This window comes from Schistocerca cancellata, chromosome 3 (genome assembly GCF_023864275.1).
Source record: "Schistocerca cancellata isolate TAMUIC-IGC-003103 chromosome 3, iqSchCanc2.1, whole genome shotgun sequence".
NCBI lineage: Eukaryota > Metazoa > Arthropoda > Insecta > Orthoptera > Acrididae > Schistocerca > Schistocerca cancellata.
The window spans coordinates 653032204-653050559 of NC_064628.1; the positions used below are offsets into that span (position 1 = coordinate 653032204).

Consider the following 18356-nt stretch of genomic DNA (forward strand, 5'->3'; position numbering starts at 1 on the left):
CGCGTAATCAGACGCCGCCGCCGCCGCTGCCGCAGCAGAAGGCTACGCAAACGACACAGCTGCCACTCTCCAAACCAGAACATCCAGTAAGATACAGTTGTACGAAGCTTTCAATAAAAGTTATCTTATGTAAAAATGCTGTTTCACTCTACCTCATACCTGAGCCAAGGAAGAACCCACTCTGCCCACATGTTGTTAAGAGAGAAAAATTGATTAATTTAATATTTTCACCCTGACAGAATGCTTTAGAATGCTCATCCTGACAATTGACAGCATCAAAAGAGAAAACCCAGTTACATTTAGTAGCAGAAGTGCTACATTTAGTATCAACTGTTACAGTATATAGCAGACCGTAAAGTAGGGTAAATATTGCGAGTCGTATGTATTATCACGTAGAAGAAGGTGTAATTAGATGAATGACAAACACTAACTTCACTTAACGAAGATTTACTCAGCACTTGCACATACAAGAGCAAGGAGCGAACTGCCTCCGGCCAGAACACATACAGTATACATACAGCTATAGAACATTCCAGTACAACGCTTCTTGACATTTTTGGATACTTCTAGAATGTACTCGAACCGAATACAGAAATTAAAATTGTACAGTCCATTTGAGTTTTGAACCCACGACCCTCCTTGAACTATTTATTGTCATAACCACTACACCACGGTGCTACTCATCTTCTTCTGCGACAATATTTCAGTGTTGTATAATGCAGTTGAGCTAAATGGGGGATATTGATATATATTCAGTTTGATAGTACTGTAGTGAAGAAAATTCCATAAATTTAAATCTAGTTACACAATGTGCGGATGATTAGGCCATACTTCATCGGTCGTGCCCCATCTTGTACCTTGAAACGAAAGGAGGTCTTCTACCAGGGGACAGATTATATTTGCAAATGAACTGATTTTATTTAATGTCTTAATAGTTTTCTCTCTCTTCAAAAAATGGTTCAAATGGCTCTGAGCACTATGGGACTTAACATCTATGGTCATCAGTCCCCTAGAACTTAGAACTACTTAAACCTAACTAACCTAAGGACATCACACAACACCCAGTCATCATGAGGCAGAGAAATCCCTGTCCTCAAAATGGAAATTTGTGTTAGTTGCGAATAGCTTCCGTTTTAAAACGTTTATAGCATTTTGCAGATTTTTAATAGTACTTTTTAAAATATGATTTCACGATTATTTGATGGTTAGTAGAGTACTAACGTAAGACATAGACTGCTAAACATAGTGTTGACAAGATTTTCTCCATCGAAACACTTATGAATTGGAACACAATAGTGTCCAGACAAACGCGCTCTGCTTCTCCAGCTGCGTGACGTATACACATTGGTTGACTATTAACGAAATATGTGCCATTAGTGGGCCATACTTTGCACTTAGGATTGCCTACGCAGCCAAAATAACGTCGTAATGAGCAATAAGACATAAGAGGATGGTTTAATCCTAGCATTAACAATCTGTGCAGCAGACCCATATAATGCTAGAAATCTATCATGGCTGTAGATCTCATTGCAACTAAAATATTGGAAGTATTTCTCGTATGTACATCTTAATGCGAGTGGAGAAGAAAGTTAATTCCGTGTGTGGTCTCATGAACAATTCGTGTGTTATGTACAAAACACTCTGAAGTTATACCTGAGAGCTAGTGTTAGTGTTTCTTCACCGATAACCTCGGTGTTGAGCGCCTGTAAGCTCCACCTTAGTTCATCTTCGTCTTCGTACACAATATCGTCTCTGATCGACGTCACCACATAATACGTTAGTGCCTGACACGCTCATATCTATGAAAAACGGCACCTTACGGTTTTCGGGGAAGGAACGATATGAGCTTAGGAAATAGGCCGGATCGATCTCCCTGAGGCGAGGAAGCTAGACGCGCCACATCTCAGCGCCGTAGTACTTGATTGCGGACCGGGAATTACATGAACGCCTACCTCCGTTTCATCCCAGACATCGGGTGGTATCAGGAACCTCATTTCCACCTCCCGTTTATCTTAGCTTATCTAACCCTACTTTCCCCGCCTTTAAAGCGTAATTCCCCTTTTTATCGGGTTGTTTACGCCGGGCTGCAATGGAACCACCTTACTCCAAAGTGTTTGTTTAAAGCACACGATTTTAATCTGAATTTAAGACAGTGCCGACAAGATATAATCTGCAAAGTGCGGGTGTACTCCCGTTCATTCTGCTCGCATCCGCTCAATGGTATTCTTGTAAACGCATTCTCTTTGAAAGTGAGAGCCATATCCAATGGACTATTTCATCTGATCGACACACTCAAAATATGGTGACTGCATTACAAAACAGTTGGCCAAAAATTGTGTTAAGTAACACTACAGAGCGAATTAATTGCGATGGGTGGCTCGTATGGTTCGTGAGAACAAACACGAACCAAACTTTTGGTGTCTGGAGCATACCCGAGGAGTACTACGATTTAGTTAATGTATTATGACGTGTATCCGTAATCATAACTGTTTGGATTTGAAGCTCTAACAGCAGCCATGTTTGCAGCCTAAATTATTTGAACAGCGGTCCACTATTGTGCAAACAGTATTGTTTTTACTAGCCAAACATGTCTCACCAGCCGGCCGTAGTGGCCGTGCGGTTCTAGGCGCTACAGTCTGGAGGCGAGCGACCGCTCCGGTCGCAGGTTCGAATCCTGCCTCGGGCATGGATGTGTGTGATGTCCTTAGGTTAGTTAGGTTCAATTAGTCCTAAGTTTTAGTTGACTGATGACCTCAGAAGTTAAGTCGCATAGTGCTCAGAGCCATTTGAACCATTTTTTCTCACCACCACTGTCCCATCGTCAGTGACTACTTTCATTCAGAACTGTAAAATGCACAGCTCGTAAATAATAATTATTGGAATGAAAATAAGGCCTATGAATCTTTTTCTCTGTTGTGATAATTACCTTACTGTCTAGAATGTGTGATTGCTTAGGATTTTCTTTATATAGCTCTGCAGCTTGTCATCTACAACGAAATAATGTTAGTTGCAAGTAAACAAGTTGCTAGTTGCTTTCACGTCAGACGTAATTTAGTGACTTTATTTAACGATAATTTACAGTTGTTTCTTGTTAGCTGTCCCCACCTGGAAGCTCACCTGTTGCAGAATCACTCACGTAATCGCAGTACATGCTTATAATGAATAGCAGTCAAAAGTAAAATTTTAGATAACTTTCTTGACTGGAGCACAGTGATCGGTATAAAATATTAAAAATCAATAAAAACTTTCTCCATTGCATTTCCAGATTTTTAAATTTATTTTATTTTATTTTATTTTATTTTTATTTTTCTTTTTTTTTTTTGCCCTTACCTCGGACCAGCTTAAGGCTTGCACCACCATCATGGCTGCTGATGGCGGCAGACGGAGTTAGATCGTTAGAAGAACAATTATTACATGTGTCAGATTAGAGTCACGCAGTCAATTACTGTAGAGGTACCCTATTTCTACGGGAGCCACGACGAATAATATTTGGGGTGACTCTTCAATTCTCCAAACGTAAATTTTAAGATTATCAGGCGCTTGTTTCCATTATAAACCGTCACGTTATTATATTTACTGAATGTGTATTGCACCAATTACATAAAATAATTTCAGAAGTAAATGTTGCCGTCTGTTTACCAATGTCTTTGGCAACAAGTGTTGCAGCATCATTATACGGATTTCTTACCCACGTATTTTATTACATCATAACAAATAGAGTTTGCACAGTAATGTAACCCAGTGTTGAATAACAAAACATCGAATAGGTAAATTAACAAATGTAATTGAATGCACTGTTGAGCTGAGACCTAAAACTAAACTGTAGCTTGAACTATTATAAGAGATGTGAACTATGATAAAAAGATGATGTCTAAGTTTTTCACGATGTAGGCAATGTTCAGATAACTTACAGAAATGTATAGGTGCACACCCTGTCATTTTCAAGGCTAAATTTCAGTAAGTACGCGTGTTGCAAGGAAATTTAAAACCTCGGTTTGTACAGCCATTTCGGAAAGACAACACACATAACGCACACCGTGAACAGTAGCTCCAACACACAGCCAACGACGGGCGATGTCAAGAAGTTATCAATAGTGAAAATTAATAAGCAACGGGTAAGGAAGCATTAAGTCTGTCCCTCTGATTTTGGAGAAGGTAGAGAGCAGGATTCCAGGCTGAAATGAAGCAAAAACCTCCGTCCCTATTTATAAGATCACTTGCTAATTTAATTTTAACTGTTTCCTTAATAACACTCTCCCAATAGCCGGCATTGCTTAACCAGAATCTTCGTGTTGTTGCAGCATCGGTGTTTGTCACTTTCCGGAACTGCTCTGCAAACCAAGGTTTTAAATTCCCTTGCTCAACGCTTACTTGCTGCAGTTTTGGCTTGAAAATGACATCGTGTGCGCCTGTCGTAATGTACGCGGTTGTTGACGAAGTCACCCAGCTGTTCAAAATGTTCAAATGTGTTTGAAATCTTATGGGACTTAACTGCTAAGGTTATCAGTGCCTAAGCTTACACACTACTTAACCTAAATTATCCTAAGGACAAACACACACACCCATGCCCGAGGGAGGACTCGAACCTCCGCCGGGACCAGCCTCACAGTTCATGACTGTAGCACCTTAGACCGCTCGGCTAATCCCGCGCGGCACCCAGCTGTATTATAGTAAGTTATACGCCGGGAAGAACTCAAGTTTCCCATTGTTTACCTCTATGAAGACCAAATCTATCGTTGCTTGCGGAGGTTGGATAAACTGCGCAATAGGAGAGAGAGACTGCAATAGAGTGAGACTGCAATGTGCGTTGTCGTTTTTTCTGATGTGTCGTGATCAAAATACTGTTCCAGCGTTTGCCAAAGCTGCGCATCATATTAGTTCTCCAGCAGCCAATCGCACCAAGCAACGCGTTGGTCTATTTCTTGTTCCTGAAAGGATCAATTATACTTGTCGACATTTAGATTTTGTTTCCAGATAATTGTTTCGGCTTCAATTACAGATTGCTTCAAACCTTGTCGACATTTTCTTCTGGTTAGATGGACCGTGGTGCACGGTCGCAGTGTGACTGGAAATTTCACTCTGAAACTTCTCCTTGTATAGGAGGGTAATCCTCGTATCATATCTCGACGATCAGTGATACATCTCGCTGGGAAATCTTTTGACAATGGAGCTTTATCCATGCTAGGGAAAGGTTTATACTTTGAACAAACGCCGAAGCTTTCACCAGTAGTTGATTTTATTAGTTCTGTTGAATATGCTGTTTTTAAAAATATCGCCTGAAGCTGCGGAAGAGGATATGCGGGACGCTTGTAATATCATAGTGGCACAGAGGGCTGCTTTACGTTCACTAAATGCTGATCTGGATATTGTTATTTTGCCCGTGGACAAGTAGCATTACGTTCAGAAAGTGCAGTGTTCACTATCTGATTCAGCTTATCACAAGGTCGATGCTGACCCGATAGAAACTGTTGAGATAAATTCGTTTATTATGAAAGACTAAAAGCGTCCTGAAGAAAAACTGCTTGTCGTACGAGACTATGAAGAATCTTAATTCTTATTGTTCTGTTCCCGCTATATAGCCTTCCGAAGCTCCCCAAGCACGGGGTTCCTCTCCTTGCGATTGTCAGTAACATTGATGCTCCAATATATCGTGTAGCAAAATAACTTGCTACCCTGTTTAGCCTACTAGTAGGTCTGTGTGAGCATCACATTAAGATCTCCGCGCATTTCTCACAAGGCGTTAGAATTAGAGGCAATGCGTTTGACCGACTCCGACATTCTAGTAATTTTTGATGTGGTCCCTCTATTCACTTTCGTTCCTGTGTCTGATTTGTTGCCTTTAACTGAGGTTAGATTTGGTGTCGAATTAACGAACCTGTTCGTGTTGACATCCACTTACTTTTTATTGAATGACTAAGTCTATGAGCAGACAGATGGAGTTTCCCATTGTCACCTATTATTGACTATTAGTTTACGGAAGACTTGGAGTGACATGCCTTAGATTCGGGGGCCATGAGACATGCGAGTTTTTTTGAGATAGGTAGACGATACTTTTGTTATTTAGCCTCTTTGCAGTAAGAATTTGAACTACTTTTTAGCACATCTGATTCAATCTACCCCAATATTAGTTTCACGATGCAGGTGGAATATAATGGTTGCTTCTTGTCACACACAACTAGCTCTTTACTCTCATGAAGTGTTGAGTAATGTTGACAAGGGATTGCAAACTGATTCGGTATTTCTGGACTTCCGGAAGGTCTTTGACACTGTACCACACAAGTGGCTTGAAGAGTAATTGCGTGCTTATGGAATATCGTTTCAGTTACGAGACGATACTGGATTCGTGATTTCCTATCATAGTGGTCACAGTAACTGACGGAGAGTCATCGAGTAACACAGAAGTGATTTCTGGCGTTCCCCAAGGAAGTATTATACACCCTTTGCTGTTCCTTATCTATATAAACGATTTGGGAGACAATCTAAGCAGCCGTCTTAGGTTGTTTGCAGATGACGCTGTCGTCTATCCACTAGTGAAGTCATCAGAAGATCGAAACTAATTGCAAAACGATTTAGAAAAGATATCTGTATTGGAAATTGACTCAAAATAACGAAAAGTGTGAGGTCATCCACATGAGTGCTAGAAGGAATCCCTTAAAATTTGGTTATACGATAATTCAGTCAAACCTAAAGGCGTAAATTCAACCAAATACCTGGGAATTAAGATTACGAACAACTTAAATTGGAAGGAACACATAGAAAATATTGTGAGAAGGGCGAAACAAAGATTGCTTTTTACTGGCAGGACACTTAGAAAATGTAACAGATCAACTAAGGGGACTGCCTAAACTACGCTTGTCCGTCCTCTTTTAGAATACACAGTGTGGGACCCTTAGCAGATAGGATTGACGGAATACATCGAAAAAGTTCAGAGAAGGCAGCACTTTTAGTACTATCGCGAAATAGGGGAAGGAATGTCACTGACATGATACAGGATATGGGGTGGACATCATTATCACGAAATTACAATCACCAACCTTCTCCTCCGAATGCGAAAATATTTTGTTGACGCAGACCTACATAGTGAGGAACGATCACCACGATAAAATAAGGGAAATCAGAGCTCGTAGGGAAACATATAGGTTTTAGTTCTTTCCGTGCGCCATTCTTTATGGAATACTAGAGAATTGTGAAGGTTGTTCGATGAACCCTCTGCCAGGCACTTAAATGTGATTTGCAGAGTATCGATGTAGATTTAGATATAGGTGACGTATCTTTGTTAAAAATGAATACTAATCGCCATCGTACGTATTAACACCAGGGTAGATAACTGTGAAGCTACATTTTTAGTCTTTTCAGATCAAACGTCTTTAGACAGTCACACGAATTTGCTGTGTTTGACGTGGTTCATAAACAAAGTAGCACTGACTAAATGTTATTTTAGCACGAGTTAAGGCCCGAAGTGAATTAATAAGGATGGTGCACGATCGTAGGCACCACATTTGTAATACGTTCGATTGGTTTAACGGAAGTTACATGCACGCATACGTATTTTAAAGAGTTTGCTGTGGACATAGCAGGAGAAAACTAAATCCAAACACTGACAAAGATGCGTGAACGTTAAGCGTACATTACAGAACAATAATGTGACACCGTCGTCCACCATTGAAGATGAAATTATTGTACTTCAGTTACTGTGGGAAGCAAAAAGCGATACGCTGGGAGGCTGCGACATTCCATTCCATGATCGTGTTACTCTCCAAAATCCGAAACAAGAATATATTCTCGACGTCATGAAGAAAAAGAAGGCCCTCTTAAGAAGTGTGACGGTTTGTCGATTGGCTGTTTAAGGCGTTGTGAACCCGGTGGACGTTTGATGAAAAGTACTCACCTGAAAGTATTGTGACAATAGTGGTGTTCGGTGAAGTTTTGTGATTACCTGCTTCGGATCTTCATGGTTGCGGCTCATAGGGAGGTGATACGCCATGTAGATCGCGGCGAAAAGAATTTAACCGGTTGTTATGTGTCCGAAAGTGTTGTTCCTATCTTTGGGGACGGTCGGAAATAGAGGCACCAGGAGCCAGTCGATGCATACTGGTGTAGGAGCTGGATACATGATGAGCAGTAATTTCCCAGATCTGATTTCGGTGAGAGTATACTAATGGTATCCTGTACTAAACAATGGTGGAGTGTCAGCAATATCAAGACTTTATATGAATAATCACTACCAGTAGCTATTGAGCTTCACTAAATCTAGTTAGCCCATTAAAAGATTTAAGCAGTAATTTCTCGTTTAAGGAAATAATTAATTCAGCAGAAACTCCAAGAGCTATCCTTGTTTAAAAATACACAGGTAATTTCGTAGAACATTAATATCTTGGTCGGAAAAAGTTGTGCAGTGTTAAGAGGTGAGAATAAATAGCGTCAAAAGTGTTATCGAATGAAATGGAGATATTAGCGCTAATCTAACTTAATTATCGGTCAGACGCGTACTCCGTCAGTTGCGGTACGCCGCTAATGAACTTCGGACATTAATTCGCAAGTATTTTAGAACGGAGACACTAGCACATACAGCAGAATACGCTATGATTAATACTTTGTACTAATAATACGGATTTTCAAAAATGAACATACACCATAAAACAACTGACTGGAGACAATTTACGTCCTTGATTATCTTAATTACGGCAAAAGCAGTTATTGCTGCACAGTGAACACGATGAAAAATTCATATTGTGTGTCTGTTTGCAGTCAACTACTACAAACAAATTTATTTTCTGAAATGACAAAACTTGCGCAAATATACTCTAATTCCTATATATTATCCACTATCTGCCGATTTCGGCTATCATCCATATCAAATAGTAGTTTTAAGGAACTGTCAGTACTTATGCAGGTTCCAAAGTTAAACGTTGATAACGTTACGTACAAAGATGATAACATTGTGTGTAACTGGTGCCCGTTCCTTGCAGCTACCACTTGATCATGGCATCATAGCCGAAACCGGCCAATAGTGAATAATAAACAGAAGTGGCCCAACGCATTATTAACTTTCACAATCTGTGGAGCTCTTTTTCTTGAATAAATCATCTAGTCTTTTTGAAATAGTAGCCATTTGCTTGTCTCTACATGTACATCACATCTACAGATTTGAATCCCATTCAGATAGTTTCTTCGTGGTGAACCTCTTCTTTTTCTTTTTTTAATGTCGTTAGCTACTCCCTAGTCACTTTTATGTCTAGATTTTCAAGTACGTATTGACCTCCGGAAGGTAACATTGTCTCTATTGCTTGGAATTAATCGCAAATTATTATAAGAAATATGTCTACTATGAACAGAATGTAGGTGATCCTGTCTGATGTATGCTGGAACCAATAAGAGATTGACCTGCGCTTTTTTCGGAAATAAGAAAGCAAGCTCAATGGAAAAAGCTTTTGTTATAGGAGAAGGGCTGGAAACAACATGCCACCTAGTATATCACAACTTAATTATAAACTGAAAATAAATGTCACATTCCAAATTGATACTGAGATGTGCTAACCATCCCACGGAATTTAATTCAGAAAGACTGCTTATAAAGGTTAAAGCTTGAGAGTAAATACATGATGTTTCAAAGTGTTTGTGTCAAACGTCTAGGGATGTTTATATCACGACATGGGGAACAACTTTTAATAGAGACAATATGGTCGCTGACGCTTCCCATCCCTGCTTTTATGTGTGGTTCTGTCCCAGAGAGGCGGCAGGGAGTAGACACTCTGCGACGTGCGTGTGAAGTGTCCTACAATCCAGTCATCTGCTCCGCGTGATCAGGGGAAGATCATGCAAAATTAAGTTTCAGATCTGAATCTGAAACGTATGTTGCTGTTGAGACACACGCGTTATAATGCGTTATTAATGTTTTCTTGTTCAAAGTCATCCTATCGATTTACTAGGGAAGGCTAGTTTGCAGATTAAGCACACCTGGTTAGTAGACGTAGTTCAGTTAAATCTCGTTGCCACAGTGTCGGGCAGTCCGATAAAAAGCTTCCTAGCGTTGCTAGGAAGCGACAGCGAACATTTTGTCTTTAACAGATGTCGTTCGTCGTGTCGCGATCTACCATCCTAGATGTTTGATACAAAGACTTTGAAACACTTTGTGTGTGGAAGAAGAGCTGTGCACGCTCACGCATTTTCTGATGGTGGCGTTAGAGGTGGCAGTATTTCCTACATGTGCAGTAATTCGAGGGGCCTTCGATAAGTAATGCAACACATATTTTTTTTCTGAAAGCTTGTTGGTTTTATTAAGATTCCAATAGATCTTATTATTATCCAACACTTTTTTGGCTACAAAAATTTTTTTTTAAATTTCATTATGGGACTTAACTTCTAAGGTCATCAGTCCCCCAGAACTTAGAACTACTTAAACCTAACTAACCTAAGGACATCACACACATCCATGCCCAAGGCAGGATTCGAACCTGCGACCGTAGCGGTCGGCGGTTCCAGACTGTAGCGCCTAGAACCACTCGGCCACCCCGGCCAGCACAAAATTTTATTTTTGGAACATAATTTCCAATCAGTAGGATGACCTTACGCCACCTTAATGGGAGGGTCCGTGTGTCCGCATGGTCCGAAAGAACAGACGCCATATCCATATATGTATATAGTTCTGGCAACACCGGCCATGACCTTCTTCTTCTGTGCGGAAGCACATATATTCCCGTAACTCTTACGGGACTTGGTAAGAATGTCTTCCAAGAGTAATGAGTGTGTTGGGGTGGGACACTACGAATGTAGTGTGTGGACATACTAGGTGAGAATGTGGGTCTCGCGGGAGGCGTGCGCGAGATAGTCCCTGCAGTCGCACTATGCTCTATGCCCTCGGTGGCTCAGATGGATAGAGCGTCTGCCCTGTAAGCAGGAGATCCCGGGTTCGAGTTCCGGTCGGGGCACACGTTTTCACCTGTCCCCGTTGATATATATCACCGCCCGTTAGCAGCTGAAGGTATTAATACAATTCTAATTTCGTTCTAGACGGCTGCAGGTCATCAACCCATATAAGTATAGAGGAGGAAGAAGTTGAAGATTTGGAAGAGTGAGGAGATTGGGGAAGATTCATCGCCAACACACTTTTAACATACTAGAGCCTCTGAACGTGCCAGAAATCGCCGGTGATAAACCAGAATAATTCAGCCATACCACAAATCATCCCAGAACATAGAGAAACAGATATGTGAGTGTAATTTACTTTCAAAAAGAGACTCTGAGTTTTGTTATGCCGCCGAGACAGATTGAATGAATTATTGTTTTTTTTTTTTTTTTTTTTTTTTTTTTTTTTTTTTTTTTTTTTTTTTTTGTAGTAAACAGTGTTGCGTCGTTAGATGCAATCATAAATAGTACTGTATCTACGGGCCGAGTGACAAATGCTGTTTGGCTCTTGCAAGTACGAATAACAAGGGCGAGCTGTATAACGGCGAGTATGTTAGTCGGCTGTCCAAGTTTAATATTGAGTGGTGTTTTGTGTGATCAGCGGTCAGTTGCGTCTTGTCACGTTTTATGTTGGAGTGGTGAAAATTGCTTTCCTTTTTTTAAATTGTTTTTACAGTGTGACTCTTCGGAGTCGCTTTACATGATTTATGGAATTTAGCATCGCCGTATTTGCCCTGACCATCGATCAACGAGACAACGAAACGTCGGCACCGAGGATATCGCAGCAGTCGCCCCTGGTAGGGAGCAGCTGAAAATACATCTGCGCAATCACACCGGTAGGTGTTAACTGGCATTAGTCAACACCAAATTCCAGAGTACAAACATTTCAAGTGTGCCACTCGGGTTCATGTCAGTTTCTACATAACTCCTTTATATTTCTCTAGCAGTACCTCAGCATATGTGCTGTAAATGTACAGTTCAATACAAGGGCTTATAGTTTTTTGCGTAACAAAGTATCTTGACACTGTGATTTACATGGAAGACACAACGTTTAATACATTATTACCCAGCAGATATTGCAAAACTGAACTGTAAAGAACGATTTTTCACAAAATTATTGGAGGTAGACTGACTCCTTTCTTTATTAATACTTTGAAATACTGCCTACCCACATTCCCATGGACATTTATTATCACAGCAACACTTACTCTTAAATATACAGTTTATTTGCTTGTGTGTATAATTTATATGTACTCATTCTGTGTGTGGTATTTGTGTTTTGTATCCGCAACCTTGGTAAAACCAGCTGACGAAATGTTGACAAAAGACACATGTTTGTGTGCTTATAGGCCACTGTAGAAGGGGACTGAAAACGACCTGCAGCAGCAGCAAGGAACTACACTCCTGGAAATGGAAAAAAGAACACATTGACACCGGTGTGTCAGAACCACCATACTTGCTCCGGACACTGCGAGAGGGCTGTACAAGCAATGATCACACGCACGGCACAGCGGACACACCAGGAACCGCGGTGTTGGCCGTCGAATGGCGCTAGCTGCGCAGCATTTGTGCACCGCCGCCGTCAGTGTCAGCCAGTTTGCCGTGGCATACGGAGCTCCATCGCAGTCTTTAACACTGGTAGCATGCCGCGACAGCGTGGACGTGAACCGTATGTGCAGTTGACGGACTTTGAGCGAGGGCGTATAGTGGGCATGCGGGAGGCCGGGTGGACGTACCGCCGAATTGCTCAACACGTGGGGCGTGAGGTCTCCACAGTACATCGATGTTGTCGCCAGTGGTCGGCGGAAGGTGCACGTGCCCGTCGACCTGGGACCGGACCGCAGCGACGCACGGATGCACGCCAAGACCGTAGGATCCTACGCAGTGCCGTAGGGGACCGCACCGCCACTTCCCAGCAAATTAGGGACACTGTTGCTCCTGGGGTATCGGCGAGGACCATTCGCAACCGTCTCCATAAAGCTGGGCTACGCTCCCGCACACCGTTAGGCCGTCTTCCGCTCACGCCCCAACATCGTGCAGCCCGCCTCCAGTGGTGTCGCGACAGGCGTGAATGGAGGGACGAATGGAGACGTGTCGTCTTCAGCGATGAGAGTCGCTTCTGCCTTGGTGCCAATGATGGTCGTATGCGTGTTTGGCGCCGTGCAGGTGAGCGCCACAATCAGGACTGCATACGACCGAGGCACACAGGGCCAACACCGGCATCATGGTGTGGGGAGCGATCTCCTACACTGGCCGTACACCACTGGTGATCGTCGAGGGGACACTGAATAGTGCACGGTACATCCAAACCGTCATCGAACCCATCGTTCTACCATTCCTAGACCGGCAAGGGAACTTGCTGTTCCAACAGGACAATGCACGTCCGCATGTATCCCGTGCCACCCAACGTGCTCTAGAAGGTGTAAGTCAACTACCCTGGCCAGCAAGATCTCCGGATCTGTCCCCCATTGAGCATGTTTGGGACTGGATGAAGCGTCGTCTCACGCGGTCTGCACGTCCAGCACGAATGCTGGTCCAACTGAGGCGCCAGGTGGAAATGGCATGGCAAGCCGTTCCACAGGACTACATCCAGCATCTCTACGATCGTCTCCATGGGAGAATAGCAGCCTGCATTGCTGCGAAAGGTGGATATACACTGTACTAGTGCCGACATTGTGCATGCTCTGTTGTCTGTGTCTATGTGCCTGTGGTTCTGTCAGTGTGATCATGTGATGTATCTGACCCCAGGAATGTGTCAATAAAGTTTCCCCTTCCTGGGACAATGAATTCACGGTGTTCCTATTTCAATTTCCAGGAGTGTATTTAAGAAAAGTAGAAGCAGTTACGAACGTTGTACAATAAAATTATGATCCTTCAACAGATTTCATTTTACAGTCCCCTTCTCTTTCTTTATGCACCATATTCATCACTTGGTTTCCTACCATATCCTAGCTTCGAGCTAATGAGCTAAAACAGGGAGAAGTTTAAAAAAATTTTAACATCATTGAATTTACACGGGCCTCCATCGTTGGATGAGCGCATCTTAAAATGTATGGAAAGTACAGTATTTAACAACAATATCAAGTAAAATTAATCACTAAAAATCTGTTTACAGTGTGGTAACTATCAATAATTGCCCTTGAGGCAACCTGTGAGGCATAAAAAGCACTTCTTGGTACCGCACTCAAACAAGTTGTGGGAGTTGGATGTACGATCTTCATGTTCATTGAACAGGTTATGATCCAAAGCAAAACTGAGGAAGTAACATATCAATGGGACGGTAAGAGTCACATCGATATACAGGGTGGTCAGAATATGTGTGAGATACTTGTAGGGATGTTACAGGGCCGGTTGTACTGAGACATAAATGTTAAGAAAGAAATTCGATACGTTGCTCCGTTTCAGATTTATTTAGCATAGAATTTAGCCCATCGGGCCGTCGCGCACTCGCATTCAAGCGGCCTGCCCGGGGCGGTGTTGCCCAACGAGTGCTTTGTCTCGTTAGCTGAAACTTGAATTTACGCGCGCGACGATCTGATTGGCTAAATTCAATGCTAAATAACTCTGAAACGGCGCAACGTATAGAATTTTTTTTGTAACATTCATATCTCAGTACAACCTGCCCAGCAACATCCCTACAAGTGTTTCAGACATTTTCTGACCACACTGTATATACGGACGACGTGTACGACTGGACTAATACGTTTTAATACATTTGTATTAACATTAGCATGATGTGAACTGGTGGATACAGCCAGAGGCTGGTACTCACCGTTAAGGTTGATCTCGGCAGGTGCGAGCGCTTTCTGCGAGCCAGCAGAGGACTGCCTGCTGCTGGGCGGCTGGACGTCTCCGTCGCTGGGGTGCAGTAGGTGCTGCTGCTGCTGTTGCTGCTGAGCGGGGTCCGTCGTGGCTGCGGCGGCGGCGGCGATGGCGGCGGCGCGGCTGCGGTGGCTGGTGCGGTGCGCGTGGATGCTGTTCAGCAGGATGTTGCTAGAGGTGCGCGACAACGCCTTGCGCTGCCGCACCGCCTCCTTGTAGATGCGGTAGTACATGGTCACCATCACCACCGCGGGCACCCAGAACGACACGCTGGAGGAGATTATGGCGTAGGCGCGGTTCACCACGAAGATGCACACGTCCGGGTTGGACCGGCGGAAGTCCTGGTGCTCCGGGGTGGTGTACCAGCCGAGGAAGATGGGCGTGAAGGAGATGAGCGCCGGCAGCAGCCACACGTTGGCCAGCATCAGGCCGACGGTGCGCTGCGTCATCGTGACCGGGTACTCGAGCGGGCGCACGATGGCGTAGTAGCGGTCCACGCTGATGCAGCACAGGTGGAGGATCGACGCCGTCGAGAAGTAGACGTCGAGCGAGTTCCACACGTCGCACATGAAGTAGCCGAAGAGCCAGGTGCCGCCCGTGAGCTCGACGCTGGCGTTGAAAGTCATGGCGCACAGTGCGACCAGTAGGTCGGCGAGCGCCAGCGAGACGACGTAGTAGTTGGTGATGATGCGCAGCTTGCGGTGGCGGATAACGCTGATGATGACGAGCGCGTTGCCGAGCACCGCGGCCACTATGATGCTGCCCATGATGAGCGCTTTGACGGCGATCAGCGCGGGGGCCACCTCGGGGCTCCAGGGCGAAGCCACTGCCGAGGAGGCGGCGGCGGCGGAGTCGTTGTGCGGAGCTGCTGCCGGGACGGAGGCGGCAGCTGCGGCGGCGGCGGCGGCCCACGCGGCCGTGGGTCTGCCGGGCGGCAGCGGCGGCGGGGGCGGCGGAGGCGGCCGCACCGGGGGCGGCGCGGCGAAGACGGGAGGCTCGCTGGGGGCGGCCATTCCGCTCAGCATCGCGCCGGCACCGCTGGTGCTGTCTGGAAGCGCGACTGCGGACAGCTAGCCGCCCCCCGCCTCCCGGGGACCGCGCCTTCGGCTTGGGGCCCGGCTGGCGGCTGCAGGCTGTGTGCAGCTGCGTCTATGGCTACGGCAGGCCGCCTCTCGCTTCCGAATGCTTCCCTAGCTCAGCTAATGCAGCTAGGAACTGGGCTAATCTGACCTAACGTTCAGCTCTGCAGATATAGTACCGTGCCGATATCGTGCTTTCCCTATCCCTTAGCTACTGATTCCCTTCACTATCACCTAGGACAATCGATTCATTGTCCCAGACTGGTTGCTTAGTGATCGTACGCTATCGATTAATACAATTTTATCCATTTTTTGTACGCCATAATAGCTCTGGAAAAGTCTTTTATTGCTGCAATCCCTAAATACTGCTACGGAACATTTTAGCCATTTTAGCACCCGTAAGAAACCCTCGCTCCCACTTTAAGAAAATGATTTAACACTTACTGCAGCCTAATTTGCTTCTTTGCCAGTATGACACATCATTTTCCCCATGAGATTCTATGCTTCATTACCATTTTCAGTATAATGCCATTCTTTGTCACGGCCAACTCTTAAACTTCTCGTGTATTCGTCTCGTTTACATTACGTCTTGTCCAAGACGCCACAGAGCTCCTCTAGTGTGCTTCCCATTGGCGACGTTTCGACGGCCGACGTGCCGGTCTCTCCGCTGCTCACCATTTTGTCGCCCTGTCACCTCGCATTCAGCGGGCTGTCCCGCAGCAGGTGTAGGGGGCAGGTATGAGGGCGGCGGTCGCAGCTTTGGGGACGGGGCCCGCGCACCGAGGCGCGCTGTCTCTGCCCCGTAATTTCATTTTCGCCGCCCGGCGCCGCGCGTAGCGTTCACTTCCGTTAATTTTCCGACGAATTACGAGCCGCTCTCGCGTCCGCCTGATTTGCTCTCTTGTCTGGCAGCTTCGTTACTCATTCACCGCGATGCCCCACTTGCCGTCGGTTTTGCAGGGCACCTTCTGTCGCCTATCCGGAAGATCGAGTCCGCTGCGGTGGATCTGAAACAGAGAGGAATCGCGGTCAGATTGTCTGAGTGAGTGCTCGTTTTTACTATTATGGCCGCCGCAAATTTTACTACGTTTATGCTAATGAATTTCAGTTTTGCTGGTTATACACAGATATTGTAGTTATCATGTACATGAACTGACAAACAGCTGACTGGAATTTCAAAAAAATTGGATCATTTATTCCAGAGAAAGAGCTTCAGAAAATCAAAAATAACGCGTTAATCCACATTTGGCTCTTACGAGAGTAGTTATTCGGCTCGTCATTAATTGATAGTGTTGTTATATGTCCTTTTTAGGGATATCTCGCCATATTCTGTCTAATTATCACAAAGTCCCGACCTGGTTGGTCAGATTGGCCCATAATGCTCCAAACGCCTGCAACTGGGGAGAGATCGGTGCCCTTGCTGGTCCAGGTAGGGTTTGGCAACCACGAATACGCAGCAGAAACTCTCCCCGTGTGCAGGCAGATATTGCCCAGGATAGTTTGCCTTGAAGGGCAAGAAAACGGACGGCAGTTTATCGTAGACGTACCGTACCGCTGTGTGTTGTTACAGTGTTGTGGATGACAACCAAAGGGGCCCTGCTATTAAAAGAAATGGCACCACAGACCGTCTCTATCAGCTATCGGGTCGTACGACACGCTATACAGTGTCCCCAGACACGGTTTCGGCCGGGAATCCAACTGACTTGAGGAGCAGAAACGTCTTCCGCGATAAGGATGAGTCATGCTTCGAACTGAGAAACGATAATTCCTTCGTGGTACATCACGTTTTTCAGTTCCAGTACAGCACTCGTGGCTGCCGCATCGCGGTCGCGAAGGGGGGGCCGAGGCAAAGCCAGACAAGTTTTACATTCTGATGATAATTTATGGATTTACAGTTTTAGCTTGTCGATGGTCACTATGGACAAACGACAGATACTGTTATTCTGAAGAAGGTTGGGTTATCCCGACTGAAACCTAGGTAAATTTCTAGGTAAATGGTGCAACTGAGGCTGTTCATTATTAAAATTGAAATTAATAATTCTTTCGTGTGTTTGCAGTATGTAGCTTCTCTACCAAATAAATTTACATGATATTTGGAGGACAATTTTTTTTTTTTTTTTTTTGTTCTTTCAATTCTCAGGAATGTCAAGAATTTACCATACGACCTTTGACAAGAATATCCATTACGAAGTTAGCTTTGGTCATTAATAATCTCTATTATCATTACTTGTTCCATATTTTGTTACCATAATTCGATTTTTTGTTGAAAAGGGTCGTCCTCATAACGTCATTTTCACCACTGACGTTCCAAATTGCACAGCAGACAGCTCCCACAGCACACGGAATTTTAGCGCTGACGTATAAACGAAAAGACCACTCGGGGCGGACGAGGAACATAACAGTAGTCAAACGCCAGGGCGTCGCAGTAGAGTTGTTGTCTCCAGTACTCCACTGAGACAAGAAAGTCGATCTTGTAAAAGGCGCGTAAGATTAACAGGATGTAAACTTAAAGTACTGCTGAAGCTAAGCAAGCATGTCAGACGCGACCAG

The 18356-nt window shown here is 44.4% G+C and overlaps 1 protein-coding gene and 1 non-coding gene across 2 annotated transcripts in view; one reads left to right on the top strand and one right to left on the bottom strand.

Moving 5' to 3' along the window:
* Window positions 1-15512, bottom strand: part of LOC126176486 (octopamine receptor beta-3R-like) — a 70900-nt gene extending 55388 nt beyond the window's left edge. Inside the window, exons 1-2 of the mRNA XM_049923640.1 lie at window positions 14844-15512; window positions 14678-14795 (exon numbers count right to left, since the gene is read on the bottom strand). Coding sequence (XP_049779597.1) covers window positions 14678-14795; window positions 14844-15494 — 769 coding nt within the window. The 5' untranslated portion in view covers window positions 15495-15512. The remainder of the gene's footprint in view (window positions 1-14677; window positions 14796-14843) is intronic.
* On the top strand, window positions 10854-10928 carry Trnat-ugu (transfer RNA threonine (anticodon UGU)). Its single transcript has one exon. It is a non-coding gene; the product is annotated as a tRNA-Thr (tRNA).
* Window positions 15513-18356: the final 2844 nt, after the last annotated feature.